Here is a 19,099-nt window from a genome sequence, read left to right on the forward strand (position 1 = left end):
TGCTTATGCCACCACAGTACAGGTGGCTCAAGATCAAACCCACTTCAACCCAGATGAATTGGTTTTCTGAAATGTCCTTTCTACTTAATTCTTCTAGCCTCAGAGTCCTTGTCCCTTAAACTCTCTAAACAAGGGAGGCTTTTTCTTTGAATCTTCTCCAAAATCTTTCTCCCTTTGTCTATGAGACCTCTTTCTCTTCACAGCCCACATACTATGACTACTATTGTACTTTTCCAAACCCTCTCATCTGTTCATTTTGGGGAAAAAAACTTCCTAAAATCCCTTGTCTTCCCTAAACCCTGAAGGCTGAAGATCACCACCACTATGGAACCCATTACTAATGTACCAGTCTTTTTTCTGACTTAATTCATATACTCTTCCAACAAGTTTGTGTTGATACAGTCAATTCAGGTTCTTTTTTGTATAAGTGAATTTTTTTTTACTGTTTAAATATTTTTTTAAAAATTCAAAATAAATTTGTGTTATATTTAAAAATTATGGCTGTAGTCCCATATTTAGCATACAAATTCTAGTTTGCTTTACTGTCAACAAAACATGGTCAGGCAATACAGACATTAACCAGAATAAAGCTTATTAGAAAGAAGACTCTAACAAGAAAATCTCAAATTTTATTTATTGTCATAAAATAGAAATCACTTTGTATAATTTATATAAAAAACAATCCCTTACATTAATTAAAATATTTGAGAAATGTTTGAAACATCTTCATATCTATCAGAATCACTGGGGCTATATCAGTCTGTACCATGGCAGGATTCAGAGATAAATGTGGTCTACATGCTACATGTTACCTTAGGACCATGAAGTAGTTGAAAAATACAAGAATCTTGAAGGCATAACATATATGACACCTTCAATTTTACAGTATATGTAAAATCTGGTCTTCTAAGCTAACTTGACATTAGAGCCCTCAACTATATACTCTCAAATTCTCATTGCTTTGGTGCCACTATATCCTTTATAAGTCAGAAAAACACTGTAACTCTTATCCTTTCTGACAAACAGTCCATGCTAAATTTTTTCTATGTCTTTTTCAGTACTTTGAACACCCTCTGCCCATTGTCTACCTATCAAAATTCTACCTTTCCCTCAAGGTCCAATTCAAATGAGCACTCTTTCATGAATTCTTATTCTATCCTGTCTTATTGTCTGTAATCACTTCATCCTCTAAAACACCAAAACATTATTCATTTTTTTCTATTGTGGAAGATCGTATGGTTTAATTGCTATTCACATACATGTCCTATTTCCTCCTTTAAATATTTGTTGATCAATTAATGCACAAGTGAATGGGAGGAGGGATTTTTATCCAGGTCCCTCTCTGCACAGGTCTCTGAGTCTATACCTGCTGCTCCACAGCAGGTACTGTGCCTGAGTGGTTTTACTTTCCCCATAGGTCCTTCTGGAGGAACTCAGCCACCTGTGGGACCTGCTCCTGGAGCTGACTCAAGAGAAGGGCACCCTGCTGCTGCGGGCCCTGAAGCTTCAGCAGTACTTACAGGAGTGTGCTGACATCTTGGAGTGGATTGGAGACAAGGTATAGGACCAAACAGTATGCCTATAGGACTTCCCATCCATCTGCCCCAGACATCCCATAGCAATTTAATGCAGGCATTTCATAACAAGTCAGGATGTCTCTTCCTGGGCTTAGTTCCTTGGAATAAAGAAGAATGTTGGCAAAGATTTAGGGGTATTCTGGAAGTGGTTAACACTGTAGGGGGGATAAGTCTAAATGTATAAATCTGAATATGAAGAAGGCAAGACTTACACAAAATCTGCATTGAAAGATGATATAGGATTGTCCCCATTCTACCTTCCATGAGCCTTCACTCCTAGATTTTCACTCTTACTCTGTGTCCAGCTTAAAGCATTGCAGTTCGTTCCCTAATTCTTTGTCTCTCAGTACCTATAACTAGGGAGGTTTTTATTTTCTACATACTTAAAGAATAATCCTATGGTTAGGACTGAACATTTACACAAGCAAGTGCCTAGCACAATGCTTTTGTAAATGCTCAGTTTGTTGAATTGAGTAGAACCAGGATAAATTTATTTTTCAGGTTCCAATACACAAAAGGGTGTTCCCAGGGGCTTTTGCCAACAATGTTCCTGGTCTCTCCAAAGAATTACCCCAAAGACCACTGTTCCTTGGGCCAGAACGCCACCTCAGGAAATACACTGCTGCTTCTGACTCTTTCCTGAAGGGTTCTCCCAAGTTCCACCAGTATCTCCTTCTGAGTTATCCTGGGAATGTGAGCAAGGGTTTTGGGCATTTGACCTGCAGGAATTCCTAAATGTTTACGGGTGACTTACCAGAGTTTTCTCCGTCTACAGGAGGTTATAGTGACATCAGTGGAGCTGGGTGAGGACTGGGAGCGCACAGAGGTTCTGCATAAGAAGTTTGAAGATTTCCAAGCGGATCTGGCAGTTCGAAAGGAGAGAGTGAATGGAGTGAACCAATATGCCAATGAGTGTGCTGAGGTGAGGTGGGGAACAAGAGAGCCAAGCCAGAGAAAGGGTCTGATCTTCAAGAAGACTCTCTGGCCATTAGTAGATGGGACCTGAAAGATATAGGACATTGTGAGAAAGCAGAGGTATGCCTGTCCCTGGAGCAACATGCCCAGAGCAGTTTCCTCTCCTTTCTGAATTTATCCCTTGCCAGTCCACGGAAATGGAGATGAGAGTGAGTGAGTGTATGTGTGTTTACATAAATGAATTCAATCCACAATGGGGTTACTCCTGCACCATGCAGTACATTGATTTCTCAAGTTTATGAAGCACTCTTTCTTCATGAAGAAGAACCAGAATAAAGTGGCAAAGAATATAAAATAATGGTAGGCTATCATAATATATATGATATAATTAAACTAATTTTTTTTGTGTATTTTGTGGGGGAAGGGAAAATGAGGCAGATTTACCTTCATTTTCTTAAGAAAGTGCTTAAATAAGTTTTTAATTTCTGGGCATGTAAAAACTCAGTGTGTGAATAAATAATCCTAACATATGTGAGAACTTGGAAGTCAGTCTGATTTTATATGTACATGAAGGAATTAGAAATTTTAACAGTTGGCTATTGTGCTTTTCCATTTAAGGTTTCATTATCACTGCAGCTTTATAATGGGAATGATGTTTCTGTGTTACTAGAACCAGGATGAACGGGTACTCGAGTAGGGAAAAATAACATATTTCTCAATTTATTTCCAGACCACATTTCCAACAGTCCCAAATTTTCTCCTTCTATCACCTTTTTCTTAATGTGGAGATTTTTAAGTTATCTACTACTATCTACCAAACTACCACAAAACTGAAAACAACAAACAACCTATTTTTTTCAGTGAATCAGATTCACTGATTCATGATTCAGTGACTCAGCTGCTCAGCTGGGTTATTCTGCTGATATTACCTGGTATTCATAAGTAACTGCTGTTATACAGTGAGTCAGTTGGGGTGGAGAGTCTAAAATGGCCTTGCTCCCATGTCTGGAGATTTAGCAAGGAAAATGAAGGTTTTCTCCATATTCTCTCTCATCTTTCAGTAGATCATGCTTTTTTATGTGTTCCAAGAAGGTAAGAACAGAAGCTGAAAGGCCTCTTGATGCCTAAGTGCTGGGGCTCATAGAATATCATTTCTATTTATAAGCAAGGAAGGAGAAGTAGAAAATTCAGTCTGATGAGTCTTCAAAATAGAAATGGAAATAAACAGGAATAGGAGGAGTAGGGAGACTTGGGTATTTGGGAACTACTCAAAATTGCCAAGTATCAAAATGGGCTGATGCTGCTAGCTTAATCTAGTATTCATAAATCTCATTGCTTCAGTTAGTTTGCAAAAATGTGTGGAGTTTTCTGCAAAATTAAGTTTATCTGCATGTCTGTATAATTCTGCAAAGAGGGAAATAACTCTCATTAGCTTCTCAAAGGTATCAGGACCCCAAAAGAACCAAGACCCACAGTATTGGAGTTTTGAAAAATTAAGTCAGATTTCAAAAAAGGAATTTTCTCTTCTTTTCCTTGGTTTCCAGGATCTTGAAGGGAGTTAGCAGGCATCAACATGATGGAGTTCTAAAAATAATGAGGTTGGGCAACCTGTGTTAGTAGGCTAGTCTGGAGCTGTGGGCAAAATATCTGGTGGTTTGGTTTTCTAGATTTTGGTGAGGTGGATCAAGTAAGAGTTAGGGAGCAGGGCTAAAGTGAAGTGTGAAATAAGAAGTGTTTAAATGTGAAATAAGAAATGTTTAAATGATTTTTTGCATTAGTCTAGCATTGACTTTCTCCCACAGGAAAAGCATCCTGAGCTGCCCTTGATTCAGTCAAAGCAGGAGGAAGTGAATGCAGCCTGGGAGCGGCTCCATGGTTTGGCTCTCCAACGACAGAAAATGCTGTCCAGTGCTTCAGACCTCCAGCGATTCAAAAGGTAGGAATCTCACCACTGAACTGTAGGAAACTGCAATAGCACTATGTTTGTTATTTGTGTTAGCCTCTGTCTACTGTTAGCAATTAGTGGCCAATACCTCTAAAAAAAGAAACTCATGTGCTTGCCTTTAAAGACAACAAGGGAGAGAGTAGTTAAGAAAATTGTGACCCACTCTACAGCAAAGTATGTGTCTAATGGAGCTTAAAGCAATACAAATAACACTGGTAAATTAGTGATGGAAGCTCTGCAGAGGCAAGAAAAGCAGATTAAGAACCGGAAGGGAATGGAGGGTGAAGTTGGGAAGAAGGACATTCGTGAAGAGCTGACCTAGGTATAGGAAGTATATCTGGAGGCTCAGTTGTCATGATGCCCAAATCTCTAACTCTCAATGGAAACCATTAAAAGCAGTAAAGAACATTTTACATTATGTATTTTGCTAGTGTGGGGGAAGATAGGGTTATTTCTGACTGAGTTAGCTAGACTGGTCCTTGCTGTGGGCTGTTTGCCCTGGAATGCCTGCCTTCTTCCTTTGCTGGAGCTCATGGAGATGTCTGACAGGGACTTGACTGAAGCCATCCAGTGGATTAAGGAGAAGGAGCCTCAAGTCACATCTGAAGACTATGGCAAAGACCTTGTGAGCTCTGAGGCACTGTTTCACAGTCACAAGACACTTGAGAGGAACCTTGCAGTCATGAATGACAAGGTAAGCCTGTTGGAGGAATGGCTAATCCCCTGAGCTAGAAAAGGCATTTGGTGTTCATCTCATCTCCATAGGACACAGTAAATTCACTATTTCAATGAAGGAGAAATTGTGTGCCACTTGAATATACCTCCTTATCCTAGTTTATAACTTGTACATGAATCTTGGATATCTCTTAATTTATTTAATTATTTTTATTTAAATATACATATATGTTTTATATACGCTCAAGCTTTTTGTAATATATTTCATAATTTAAACCAAAATAGATAGCTTCAAGAATGGTTTCCTAATCTCACTCAGTACTCTATGGCCAGAGAGTCTTTTCTTTTATCTAACTACACTTTCTCTTGTTGGAGCTGAACCTTGTTTCTTCTTGTCCTTCACTCAGTCGAAAAGGGAGTAAGTTTCTTCTTCCCCTTTTATAATAAACTCAGACACTTAAAACACATTACCAGCCCATGCAGCTGAATATCAAAAAAAAACAAACAACCCAATCCAAAAGTGGGCAGAAGACTTAAAGAGACATTTCTACAAAGAAGATATACAGATGACCAACAAACACATGAAGGGATGCTCAACATCACTAATCATTAGAGAAATGCAACTCAAAATTGCAATGAGGTATCACCTCACACCAGTCAGAATGGCCATCATCAAATAGTCTACAAACAGGGCTTCCCTGGTGGCGCAGTGGTTAGGAGTCCGCCTGCGGATGCAGGGGACGCGGGTTCGTGCCCCGGTCCGGGGGGATCCCGCATGCCGCGGAGCAGCTGGGCCCGTGAGCCATGGCCGCTGTGCCTGCGCGTCCGGAGCCTGTGCTCCGCAACGGGAGAGGCCACAACAGTGAGAGGCCCGTGTACCACAAAAAAAAAAATAGTCTACAAACAATAAATGCTGGAGAAGGTGTGGAGAAAAGGGAACCCTCTTGCACTGTTGATGGGAATGTAAATTGATACAGCCACTATGGAGAACGGTAGGGAGGTTCCTTAAAAAATTAAAAATAGAGCTACCATATGACCCAGCAATCCCGCTACTGGGCACATACCCTGAGGAAACCATAATTCAAAAAGAGTCATGTACCACAATGTTCATTGCAGCTCTGTTTACAATAGCCTGGACATGGAAGCAACCTAAGTGTCCATTGACAGATGAATGGATAAAGATGATGTGGCACATATATACAATGGAATATTACTCAGCCATAAAAAGAAATGAAATTGAGTTATCTGTAGTGAGGTGGATGGACCTAGAGACGGTCATACAGAGTGAAGTAAGTCAGGAAGAGAAAAACAAATACCGTATGCTAACACATATATATGGAATCTAAAAAAACAATAACAACAACAAAAAATGGTTCTGAAGAACCTAGGGACAGGACAAGAATAAAGATGCAGATGTAGAGAATGGACTTGAGGACACAGAGAAGGGGAAGGATAAGTTGGGGCAAAGTGAGAGAGTGGAATGGACTTATATATACTACCAAATGTAAAATAGACACCTAGTGGGAAGCAGCTGCATAGCACAGGGAGATCAGCTCGGTGCTGTGTGACCACCTAGAGGGGAGGGATAGGGAGATGCAAGAGGGAGGAGATATGGTGATATATGTATATGTATAGCTGATTCACTTTGTTATAAAGCAGAAACTAACACACCATTGTAAAGCAATTATACTCCAATAAAGATGTCAAAACAACAACACATTACTAAACCCACCTTTGGGTTTTCTTCTGGAAACTGGAAAACCCGGGTTCCTATACCTACAGTAGGTATAGACACACTAGAAATTGGAGCAAGCCTATTTTCTTGAATGATTCCCATTCTTACTTCTTCTCATCACAATTTAACCATAACTTAAACTAATTACACCTGAGCTTCTACAGTGGAGTCAGCCCACAGGAATATCCCTACTGCTATGCTTTAATCATAGCTCTATGCCTGGGTCATTTCTGAAAATGATTTCACCATTCTACTTCTTTTGTTCTTCCTCATTTTTCCTCTTTGGTCTTTTTTTTTTCTAATTATGGATGATAAAATACCATGATTTAATGAATAATGATAATGAAATTTCAAATCCTAGGCAGCACCTAATGATAGTTGGGTATAGTAGAAGGACTAATGGTAACATGTGGAATTTGCCCTAGTAAACCTGCTCCTCAAGAATTGTGCTCAAAACTGCCTGGCATTACTGAAATTTTCTTGGCAGAAATTTTCCTTGGCACAAATGTCTCTCTGGTTCCCACAATAATATTTATGGTGTTAGTATAGAAGGTAATGAAGGACAGATGTATATCTAAACATTGCTTCTGACATTGACTAGCTCAATGACCTTGGGCAAATAAAATACTCAACCTCTCAGTTTTCACATACAAGGAGAGCAAGAATAGTTTTGCCTCACCGTATTATTAAAGGAAGACTATAAAACAAGAAAATGCATATGAAGTGCTTAGCACAATGAGAGACAAAATGTAATCAGTAAATTATTATTGTTAATATAGTTACATGAGTATATTAATATAAATATATCAATATAAAAGCACTAATAAATTATTCTAATTCTTATGATTATTATGTTACATTCTTCCCATAAAACTTTGCCAAGAGGACCAGAATGCTTGGATTTCCCACTGTGTTTCTTTATCTTTTCTTTTAATTATATAAGTTTCAGATGTACAGCATTATAACTAGACATCCGTATATACTACAAAGTTGCCACCCATCACCATACAGTTGACCACCTTCACATACTAGATTTCTTTTTTATCCCAAAGGTGAAGGAGTTATGTGCCAAAGCAGACAAGTTAAAGCTTTCCCATCCTTCAGATGCAGCGCAGATCCAGCAGATGAAAGAGGATCTGGTCTCCAACTGGGGGCACATTCGCACCTTGGCTACCAGCAGATATGAAAAGCTGCAGGCTTCTTATAGGTGAGAAATCCTTCTTCTCTATTGCTTTACCTATCTCTAGGTCAAAGTATAACATCAAAAGCAGAAATAAAAGAGTGAAAGGAGTAAAATAATGAGTGGCCCAGCCCTCCTGCCTGCTCAGTAGAGGCAAAAGCAATTTTAATTTGCCAGGAGAAGTCCTTTGAAGGCTGATATAATCCTCAGCGTGACACCTCCTTTCACCTGTACCCTTCCTGTCTTCCTCTGTTTGTACAGTTGTAAGAAGCTACGAAGTGGTCCATGGAACTGAAAAATTAGCTGAAGAAACATGTCAAAATCTTGGCCCTAGCTAAGGAACTGGAATTAATTTCCAAGCTGAAGAACACAAAATAAATCTAGAATTATTTCTGGAATGTAGGTCAGCTTACAAAAAATCTGGACATCATTTCAGTAGTTAATTTTTATGATTAGTTATTAAATCACCAGAAAATAGTGTTTATCTTATTGATATGATTTAAAATGAACTGGTGAGCTTTTGATTTTTTTGAATAGGTAATCTTTTTTTGTAGTTTTTGTTTTTACTGGTATGGTGAAGTGTGAACTAAAATACATGAGGGCTCCTAACCCTAAATCTAGTCGTCCCTTAGGCTTCCTGTTGGTTATGTTATGTCCTTATTTATTGGCCTCCTTGTGAGTACTTTATTCTACTTCAAGTGCATCTGGGATGTGACTTTGTGATGTTGGAGATGTCATGTCCAAGTGCTTCATCACACAATGACGCATCTGCCCTAGGAATATACAACCTGGAGTGAAGGATTTACAACCTGCACTGCTAAAGGAATAGGAAGTACATCAGAGGAATGGGAGGTGTAGGATTAGGGCAAAGCACATGTTGTACATCTTAGCCCAACCCAACCCTGACTCTTTGTTCAAAGTCCATTTGTATCTGGTTCCTCCTTCCTGTCTTTCCCCTTACCTTTCTCTCAGGTACCAGCGGTTCTTATCTGACTATGATGAGCTCTCAGGCTGGATGAAGGAGAAGACTGCTTTGATCAATGCTGATGAGCTGCCTACAGATGTGACTGGTGGGGAAGCCCTACTGGACAGGCATCAGCAGCATAAGGTAGAGAGGAAAGGCTTCCCCAATAGGAGGAAGAGGGCAGTTTCCAACAATGCCAGAAGGTTTCTTGCTGCATTTTAAAACATTTTGTCTCATGGCCACAGCATGAGATTGACTCTTATGATGACCGATTTCAATCTGCTAATGAGACTGGTCGAGCCCTGCTGGATGCCAGTCATGAAGCATCTGATGAAGTCATGGATAAGGTAATCTAGTTTAACAGAATTTGTGAAATTTTGATACATATTAAGCCTTCACTTAACCTCATACTAATATGACCATCTCTGAAAGAGGACAGAAGATGTATAAACATCTTAATGTGGGCTCAAATATCACTCTGCTTCCTTCATATGTCGCTTTAGCTAATTTGAGGCATTTGAAGTTCTCAGGACTTGATGTGTGCTCCCTCACCTCTGAGACATTACTTCATCAACCTAACTAATTTCATCACCTACCTTCTATCTAATTTGAAACCTCCATACCGTCTTGCCTTGTCACATGTGCTCTGTTTTATCACATTCCCATGCTCATCTCTAGATTGTGAATTCTTTGAGGACTGCACCTTATTCATCTTTGGGTTCCCTAAGGTACATAGCATGGTTCCTGGTACATGGCTCCCTTTCTTCTCTCCTCTATACAACCTCAAATCAAACTGATTTTCCTATATCTGTGTTTCTCAAATCTCCATTAAGCAACAGGAAAGCTTTAAACACTCAGAATTCCACTGAATGAAGATTAAGGTTTGCCATCATCCTAACCTCCTAGATCCCAAGGGCTCATGTAAATCTCCTGATCCCTGAGATATTTTACTCCAGTCACAGAGTCACAGGAACTCCTTGGGATGATAACTGAAATAAGATTTGCAGGTTCTTTTCATATCATTAGATTCCAAGCACAGCCCCAAGTGCTATATGATGAAGGTTGAGATGACCATATTTTCACTTCATCAAGATCTCTATGAGATTTTATACTATGGATTTTTATTTTTAACTATTTCCTGCCAAAGGAATAGTGAGACCCTAAATCCTTGAAAACTTACCTATTATCCTGGGATTCTGAGAATTGTTACTGTCTTTTTAATGGAGTTAACACAGCAGCTGTTTTAATAAGCTGGAATTTCTTGGGTAGATGCTTGGGCAGAAACAAAGGCTTTTATGAGTTTGAGAATGTCATTTTCACTGTGATGGTTCTTATTTGCTTTTGGAATAGAATGCAAACTTCTCAATCTGATCATTTAAGTGTCTATAAACTTGAATTTCATTAAATGTTTACCTTTTTTAGACACTGCACTTTTCTCTGGAGCACTTCGTATAGTCTAATGATTACTTGGAGTAATTACTTGCTTGTGGTATTATGTCCTCCTACAATCCCGATCCACACCTCCCTGCCCTTCAAATCTTTGTTTGATACAATACTTTCTATACTTCTACTCCCTGCTTCTTCAAATCTGAATTAATCTTTTCTTCTTTATTTATACATATTAAGTGTGGTGTACCTCTGTTATGATATTTATCCCATTTTTCCTATACTACAGTGATTCACTTAGATGTTGCAGCCTTAAGAGAAAATCCCATTTCCTATTCACTTTTGTATCCTTCAAAAAGCCTTGCATTATTAGATGCTCAGTGAATATAGGATAAAATAAATTAATTAGTATCTTCCGGGCACATTATCTCTTCCTTTTCAAAGATGGCAGTACTTACCTCCCATTGGGATGCTCTGCTGGAACTGTGGGACAAGCGTTGGCAGCAGTATGAGCAGTGCCTGGAACTACACCTCTTCTACCGTGACAGTGAGCAAGTGGACAGTTGGATGAGTAGACAAGAGGTAACAAAGGGGCTCAGAAAGTGTCCAGAAGCCATTTCTCCTTCTCCTTATTTGCTACTATCAACACCCTTACAACCATTTCAGTTCACCTGGGAACTGGAGGGTGAGCCACAAGGAGGAGAAAAGATTGGCCCTCTCTGTGAGACTCTTGAAATTCCCTCATGGACAAATGCACAGAAAAATACCTAAATACAAAGCAGAGAGTCTTTAAGCTCTACTGAACATGAAGTGAAATGAATATCCAGTTGTTAAGAGTTCAGCAAGAGAAAATGTAATGAGTCAGGCAGGGTTAATGAGAGATTTCCTGGAGGAGGTGAGTGGTCCTCTTGAGTATTTGAGATCTCAGAATAGATTGGTTGGTTCAGACACAGAAACGAAAGTGATAAAGTTGTATGAGAAGATTGGGAAGGGACTCTGAAGCTCCTGCTGCTAAATGTTAGCCTCTATCTCCTCTCCTACTTTGTGCTAATTCCCACCTTACTCTCTATTCCTCTCACCTCCTTCCTTACTCCTTTCTCAGAGATATTCCAAAGGGAATGTTTCTCACCAGTGAGGTACAGCTGGGATGTATCTTTCTGTCTTCTATAGGCCTTCCTGGAAAATGAAGACTTGGGAAACTCCTTGGGCAGTGTTGAAGCCCTTCTTCAGAAGCATGATGACTTTGAGGAAGCCTTTACTGCCCAGGAGGAGAAGATCACAGTAAGAAATGGGCCCTGGTTTGGGTATTGGCTTCATGTTTGTACATATCATCTAATACAATACCAACCCTTAGAATCACTCATAACTATCAGACATAACATGAGGGTTGTTCTTTAAAGAGAAAGCATCCAGAAAAATAATCATACCCATTTTTTATCAATACATTTGTATTCCACAAAACATATTTAGAAAGTTTTAAAGATTTTGAGCCATTTATATTTTCTGATGAAATGCATGATTGTCTTATTTTTTCTGCAGTATAAGTAGAAACTATTGGATCCATATCCAACATATAATCATAACTTAAAAATTTGAATGTATTATTTACTTTTTATATTTTTTCCCCTTCGATAATATCTCCATTTGGTTTTCTTTAGTAATATCTAGATATCTAAGTAGTATCTATTTTTTCCTGTATACCTTCATCTATGTGTTTCTCATTTAATGTTACTGTAGTCTTCCTGTGAACTGTTTAGTACAATGTCCCAGAAAATGTCTTATGTCAATACATAAGCAAGTCTCAGAGAAGTATGAGGAAGACTTTATTTGTCCAATCTACTGTATGTTCCCTAGGACAGTGCTGACTTTAACCTTGTATGTGTGCATGTATATCAGCAACAGCAGCAACAACCACACTAACAACAAAATTCCAAGTCTTCTCTGTTAATCTTCAGTCAATACAGAGCTTAATATGGTCATTCCCAGTCCATATGCTTGTTAAGTTGATTTTCACTGGTAAAAGCTAACCGTATAAAATAAATTACAGTTTATAAAATGCTATTGTTTATTTTAGATCATTTTCCTATTCCCAATCAATTAATCCATCCTGAGTCCTAGCAATTTTGGGAATCATGAATGAATATGAGTAAAAATTCATGTCTGTAATTTGTGACTCCATTCCCCATGTAGCTATAGATATAGATGTAGATAAAAGTATATATGATATATGATGGATGGAAGGATGAATAGATAGATAGATGATAGACAGATAGATAGATAGAGACTGGTGGCACTGGATGTGACTATATCAATAATGCTTCCTCTTATAAATTTAAGACTAGATCAGATAGTCACCTCATAGTGACATCAGGATTCATTTACTGTAAACTAGATTTAAAAAAAAAATTGTGACCTAAAGAAGGTAATTAACCTGCCTGAGATACAATACATTTTGAGATACAATTTATAACAGAAATCAGAAGTAGGACCTAGATCTTCTGACCCTGAAACTTGTCTACTTCTGACATTGTCATGCTTCCTTTTTAAACAGCTAACCAAACTGTGGCCACTTACTAGTGCCACTGAGGGAAAACCACTCCTTTTTTTTTCTTTTTCCAGACCTTAGACAAGACTGCAACCAAACTGATTGATAATGACCATTATGATTCAGAGAACATTGCTGCTATCCGGGATGGGGTATGTCCAAGATCCCATATGTGCCTCTGCCTGCTTATGCATGGGATCAGGGAAAGTGTTAGAGCATGATAACCTTGGTGGGCAGTGAATCTCATGTATCCATATTTGATTTTGCTGACAGTGAGTTTGTTTATGGTTTTTGCAGCTGTTGGCCCGACAGAATGCTTTACGTGAAAGGGCTGCCACTCGACGCAGATTGCTGGAGGATTCATTGCTTCTGCAGCAACTGTATCAGGACTCAGATGACCTAAAGAACTGGATCAACAAGAAGAAAAAGTTGGCAGATGATGAAGATTACAAGGTAGGCAGGATCTGCAAACTGCAGACCTTGGACATACTCATCGGGACTGAATTTCATGGAATTAGTCTTGGAACTGAAAGGACAATGGTGTTCAGCTGGTGAGCCTCATTTTATAGATTGAGAGACAGATACTCAGAGAAGGGCAATGACTCCTCCAAGACTGCACATCTAGTTTCTGGTTTTCCTACACCCTGTTGCCCATCACCCATTTTCTCTGGCACAATTTCCAGTGGTCCTTAACAGAACGGAGAAAGGGAGGAACTCTCCTTATTTAGCCCTCTGTTGCCCTCTGCACACTTATAGTAGGAAAATATTGTGTCTAATCATAATGTACATTCAAGCTACCCGGAACTCAAAAATAACCTAGTGGTTTGATATAATATAGACTTACACAATTTTGTAGCTGGAAAGGAACAACTCCTTATTTTACAGATGAAGAAACCAAGGATCTGAATTGTGAAGTGAATTGCCCAAGGTTAGCCAAGAATCAATGTTTAGAATGCAGTTTAACATAAAGGGTAGAAGCATGAATTCTTTTTGGAGAAGGTAAAAACTGGGCTTGAATTCTCTCCCTCTCCTGTCTTAGTTTGTATGACTGAAAAATTTCTGAATTATCTCTGAGCTATACATAGGTTTCTTTACCTTCTGCTTGTGTAAAACACATATTTTTCACTCACAATATAAACTATTATGCACACACATATATACTCACAAATTTTTGCACTTATAATCAGGGCTAGAATTAGTCTCTTGATTTCTAGGCCAATATCTATTCACAGTATTTACTTTCTAGATATCATTTAGTCTTAAATATATACCTCTGATGCTTTTGTCCTCACGTTTTTTTATAGAACTTTGAGCATCTAATCTGTACCTTTCATTCTGTAAAACTCAGCACTATGTGCTTGTGTTCTCCTGAGGAGTTATGGTTCAGATCTTCTGTATATGGGACAAAAGGATGGATGTTTCATGTACTAGGACAGGAATGGAAAATAATCTCCATCTTTCATGACAGTTCTGATAGATTGTTAGTGCTTGCATGAGGTGTCGTATTTAAAATGGTCTTCAGACTATATCCAGACTCAGTAGAAATAAATTCAGGCATTGATTAGCCACGTCTGTCATTTGTATAGAGGAGGGATTAGTCACACAGTTTCCTAAGCCTCTTCTGCCTCTATACTTGGACTAGGACAGTTCTGCCTTATATCATCTTCTTAGTTCAGTTAGATTTATAGTGAAAAGAAATTCCTGTCCTCAGAATGTCTGCCCCTCATTCTTCAAGGAATGGTTTTCCTTAATTGTTTTCATTTTGCCTCAGGATACACAGAACTTGAAGAGTCAGGTTCAAAAGCAGCAAGTCTTTGAAGAAGAATTGGCAGCTAATGAGATCCAGCTCAATAACATACAGAAAACTGGCCAGGAGATGATTGAGAGCAATCATTATGCCTCTGAAAGTGTGGATGTTCGTTTGAGTGAAGTTGCCAAACTCTGGACGGAATTGCTGGAGGCTACAGCACAGAAAGGTTAGAAGCAGAGTCTTGTTGAAAACGAATTCCTAAATTCTGAAACCCACCTTCTTCATCTTTACCACCTTGAGTTTACCTAGTGACCTCTATAAGAAGGGATGCTACTCATTTGCTTCCCTGTGTATTCCTGTATTGGTCAAGAAATTTAAGAATCTAACCTAAATTTATCACACTATTTATTAACACAATTTTATGTTTTCTTCATGTATGTAAGTCTTTTCAACTGAAATTACTTTTGTTTTCTTCACTTTTCTCTTCCTCTTGAATAAATATTCAGATACCATGAATCCAGTATTGGCTATGCACCTACAACTAGTATCCTTAAATTATATTATACATATTTTGGTTCTATAGATGAAACAAGGTTTTCTGACCCAGGGTATAAAATTAGACATTAAAATATTGGTACCTCATGTGATGTTCCCATGATATTTTATTCTTATGAATAGAGCTTGATGACTTATTTTACCTATCTGAGCATGTTCAGGCTTTGTTGTAAGCTCTTAGAAAATTCCCATGTCTGCTTGAAGAGCCTCTACTTAAATTTAACTTCACCTCTTATTTTGGAAAATTAATCAATTGCCATAATTAACACAAATAATGAAGTTTCTCTGTCAATATCCCCCTTGTTATAAACATCATCTATAGACGTGACTCTGCCCTGGTTATAGAAAAGATATATCATACTGATTTTGTCGGATGTCATCCTGATTTTTGGTTTAGGAAAAAAAAATTCAACTTGATTGTAATGATAAGAAGTTGCTGCTACTCTACATCATAGTAATTGCTTTACAGAAATAACACAAATAATTGCTATAAAATCATAGAATAAAGAATTTAGCTGAGAACAATGTGGATAATCAAGATATTCTCTGGAAGAAAAAATTGTAAGGCATGGTTGGTGATGAAGTACAGGCACTAAGAGAGGGGCTTAGCAAAGTTCTGAGAAAGATATTTAGGACAAGACACTTCAAAATTTCAAACTGAGCCAACCCCAAGTTTTATACTTCTCTCAGAAAATGCAGTGTTTGTGTTTGAATCCCTTTGAAAAGGAGGTCTCAATAGAGAGTAACAAGTGACATGAAAATACCCAAGATAGTTAAAATCTAACATAGCAGCACTATACCTTAACAAGAAATGAATAAATTGTTTATCTTTGTTTTGAGAACACTACTATCTTCAAAAACAAATACCATCTGAATTCTACAAATTTATGATAATTGCTTATATAATCACATGTGAGGCAGTTATACTTTTTCCCACTGGAGGGTGAAAATATTATATTGCTCCTTAAGTTGATATAACATGTATTAGCATGTAATGAGGATCAGTTATGACAGTTATCTGTTATCTTATACTTGCTGTCTTTTCCTAGGGACTCAGTTATATGAAGCTAACAAGCAGCTGCAATTTGAAAATAATGCAGAAGACCTGAAACACTGGCTGGAGGAGGTGGAATGGCAGGCTAGGTCTGAGGATTATGGGAAAGGTCTGTCTGATATACAGAATCTGCTCAGGAAACACAGCCTCCTGGAGTCTTCCATGGCTGCTCGTCAGGTTTGTTGCTAGCTCTTTGGCCAATTATAGGCCAACTCACCTGTTTATGTTCTGAGCACACTGATCATAAGTAATTATTGTTTAAAAAAAAACAGAGAGAGAGCAGGAAACTAAAGGTAAAAATTCAAAACTTTTAGTGGGTCAACTACCTCTTTCCAATATCTCCTTTAATCCAGCCTTTCTCCTGGGTGCCTTGTGTCTTTTGTCAGAACCCCATGGCTGATATAAGACTTTATTGACTCTTCTAAATATAACACTGTACTCTCAATCCAAAAACCTGGGTTTTATATATAGCCTTATCACTTACTTGTTCTGTGATATTTGGTGTATCTTTTCACCTTTTCACACCTCTGTATCCTCACCTGTAAAATAAAAGTTTTTATAAAATTGCCTCTTTCTATTCTGGCATCCTGCAATTCAAAATTTGAAAATATTTTTAATCGTACCATTTTTGTTTTCTTAAGAAAATTGAAACCCAGAGAAGTGAAGTAACTTCCCTAATGTCACAAAGAAAATTAACAGCAGGGCCAGGACTAAGAAGCAGATGTCTAGGCTCTTAGTTTCAGAGTTACCCACTGAAATCCCACCAGACTGTTAGTTTAAATAAATTTGTCCAATAAGTTTCTAGAGTATCGATACTGTATATGAGTTTCTGGAGAACTCAGTGGAAATCCACTTCCAGCTGACTCAATCTCTCGTCCCAGGAATCTTAGCTTGTATTTAAAATTTTTTCTGCTGTTCCCTAGAAAGTCTCATTGATTTTTCCTGTTAAAATACACTTTTATGATGTCTGCTCTTTGGTTATTCTTGGTTAAAAGGAAAAGACAGAATAATCTACAGAAAATAGAAATAAACAAAACAAACCCAGTCACTTACATAGCTCTAGGTATGGCTTAATGGAGCTTGAAGTAAAAGGCTGGAGTTAGGAAAACCATATAAAGATAGCTTTGAAATCTACATGGAGGAAGAGAGTTTGGAACAGATTTTCAAAGAAGGGAAAAGAAAAGATTTGGTGAAAAGTAAATAAAAACATACAAAGAAGAGGAACAGCATATGTAAACATGTAACAAATAGGAATATTTGACCCTATTTTGGAAAGTTAGGACCCTATTTTGGAAAGTGTGACACTATTTTGGAAAGTTTGGAACAGCATGTGTAAACATGTAATAAGTAGGAGTATTTGACCCTATTTTGGAATTTCAACCACAAGGAATTTGTTCTCCTCTTATGGAACACAAGCTCTTGTGCCCAACGCACAGTGAGGTCCAACAAACTGAAATCTCGGAGTTTGGAGCAGAGAGAGTTTTATTGCAGGGCCATGCAAGAATGGGTGGCTTTGATTTCAAATGGCCTCAGCCTGTAGCAGCTTGGAGCAAGGTTTCGGTTCCCGGAGAGATATTGAGGTCAGACTGAGGCAGTGAGAGCACTGAATCCTAGCCACTAGACAACCAGGGACCAGTGGCCAGGGACAAGGCCCTGCCCCATCAGCTTTGTAGGAATGAAGTTCCACAGAGAGATGGAAAGTAGTGAAACAAGTGTGTATTAGGAGGAAAATGAGTATGTGTGGATAGACACATGGGTGGGCTCAGAGAGAGAGTCACGCCGTCGTGATAGTTTGAATCACTTATATGTGGCATTTCTTCCAGGTTTCCTTTGGCTAATCATCTTGCTTTTTCTGGTTCTGAGTCTATATTTGGTATATCTCAGCGTTCTCCCTTGTGTGCATGCACATCTCTTAGCCAAGATGAATTTTAGCAAAGAGGCCTATGTGTAGGTTGACATCACCTACTATGGGGTGGCGCCCCCTTCCTTTCTACTTTCAGGGAGACTTTCTGCACATGTGTAGTTGGGAAGGTCTCCTTGACTTCAAGAATGAGGAATATGTGTTCTTTTATCTCTTACCTAGGCAGGGTTCAACTCCTCTCTCCTTCTATTTTGGAGTATCTTTCCACAGGGGAGAAACTGTTCAGCCTGGGGGCCATGTATCTCCTGCCTCAGCTTCAGCCCAAAAAAAAACAGAACTCCCCAAAGGGTTTCAGCAAAGCATTTTTTCTTTTTTTACATCTTTATTGGAGTATGATTGCTTTACAATGGTGTGTTAATTTCTGCTCTATAACAAAGTGAATCAGTTATACATAAACATATGTCCCCATATCTCTTCCTTCTTGAGTCTCCCTCCCTCCCACCCTCCTATCCCACCCCTCTAGGTGGTCACAAACCATCAAGCTGATCTCCCTGTGCTATGCGGCTGCTTCCCACTAGCTATCTATTTTACGTTTGGTAGTGTATATATGTCCATGCCACTCTCTCACTTTGTCACAGCTTACCCTTCCCCCTCCCCATATCCTCAAGTCCATTCTCTAGTACGTCTGTGTCTTTATTCCTGTCTTACCCCTAGGTTCTTCATGACATTTTTTTTTCTTAGATTCCATATATATGTGTTAGCATACAGTATTTGTCTTTCTCTTTCTGACTTACTTCACTCTATATGACAGACTCTAGGTCCATCCACCTCACTACAAATAGCTCAATTTCGTTTCTTTTTATGGCTGAGTAATAATCCATGGTATATATATGTGACATCTTCTTTATCCATTCATCTGTCGATGGACACTTAGGTTGCTTCCATGTCCTGGCTATT

At 38.5% G+C, this 19,099-nt stretch overlaps 1 protein-coding gene across 1 annotated transcript in view; it reads left to right on the forward strand.

Annotated features, from left to right (window-relative positions):
* Positions 1-19,099, forward strand: part of SPTA1 (spectrin alpha, erythrocytic 1) — a 69,510-nt gene that overhangs the window by 1,696 nt on the left and 48,715 nt on the right. The window contains exons 3-15 of the mRNA XM_007445584.1: positions 1,418-1,558; positions 2,353-2,499; positions 4,295-4,428; positions 4,987-5,131; positions 7,900-8,054; positions 9,000-9,135; positions 9,237-9,338; positions 10,822-10,959; positions 11,548-11,658; positions 12,997-13,074; positions 13,220-13,375; positions 14,694-14,898; positions 16,277-16,458. Coding sequence (XP_007445646.1) covers positions 1,418-1,558; positions 2,353-2,499; positions 4,295-4,428; positions 4,987-5,131; positions 7,900-8,054; positions 9,000-9,135; positions 9,237-9,338; positions 10,822-10,959; positions 11,548-11,658; positions 12,997-13,074; positions 13,220-13,375; positions 14,694-14,898; positions 16,277-16,458 — 1,830 coding nt within the window. The remainder of the gene's footprint in view (positions 1-1,417; positions 1,559-2,352; positions 2,500-4,294; positions 4,429-4,986; positions 5,132-7,899; positions 8,055-8,999; positions 9,136-9,236; positions 9,339-10,821; positions 10,960-11,547; positions 11,659-12,996; positions 13,075-13,219; positions 13,376-14,693; positions 14,899-16,276; positions 16,459-19,099) is intronic.

This window comes from Lipotes vexillifer, unplaced genomic scaffold (genome assembly GCF_000442215.2).
Source record: "Lipotes vexillifer unplaced genomic scaffold, Lipotes_vexillifer_v1.1 scaffold1927, whole genome shotgun sequence".
NCBI classification, from domain to species: Eukaryota; Metazoa; Chordata; class Mammalia; order Artiodactyla; family Lipotidae; genus Lipotes; species Lipotes vexillifer.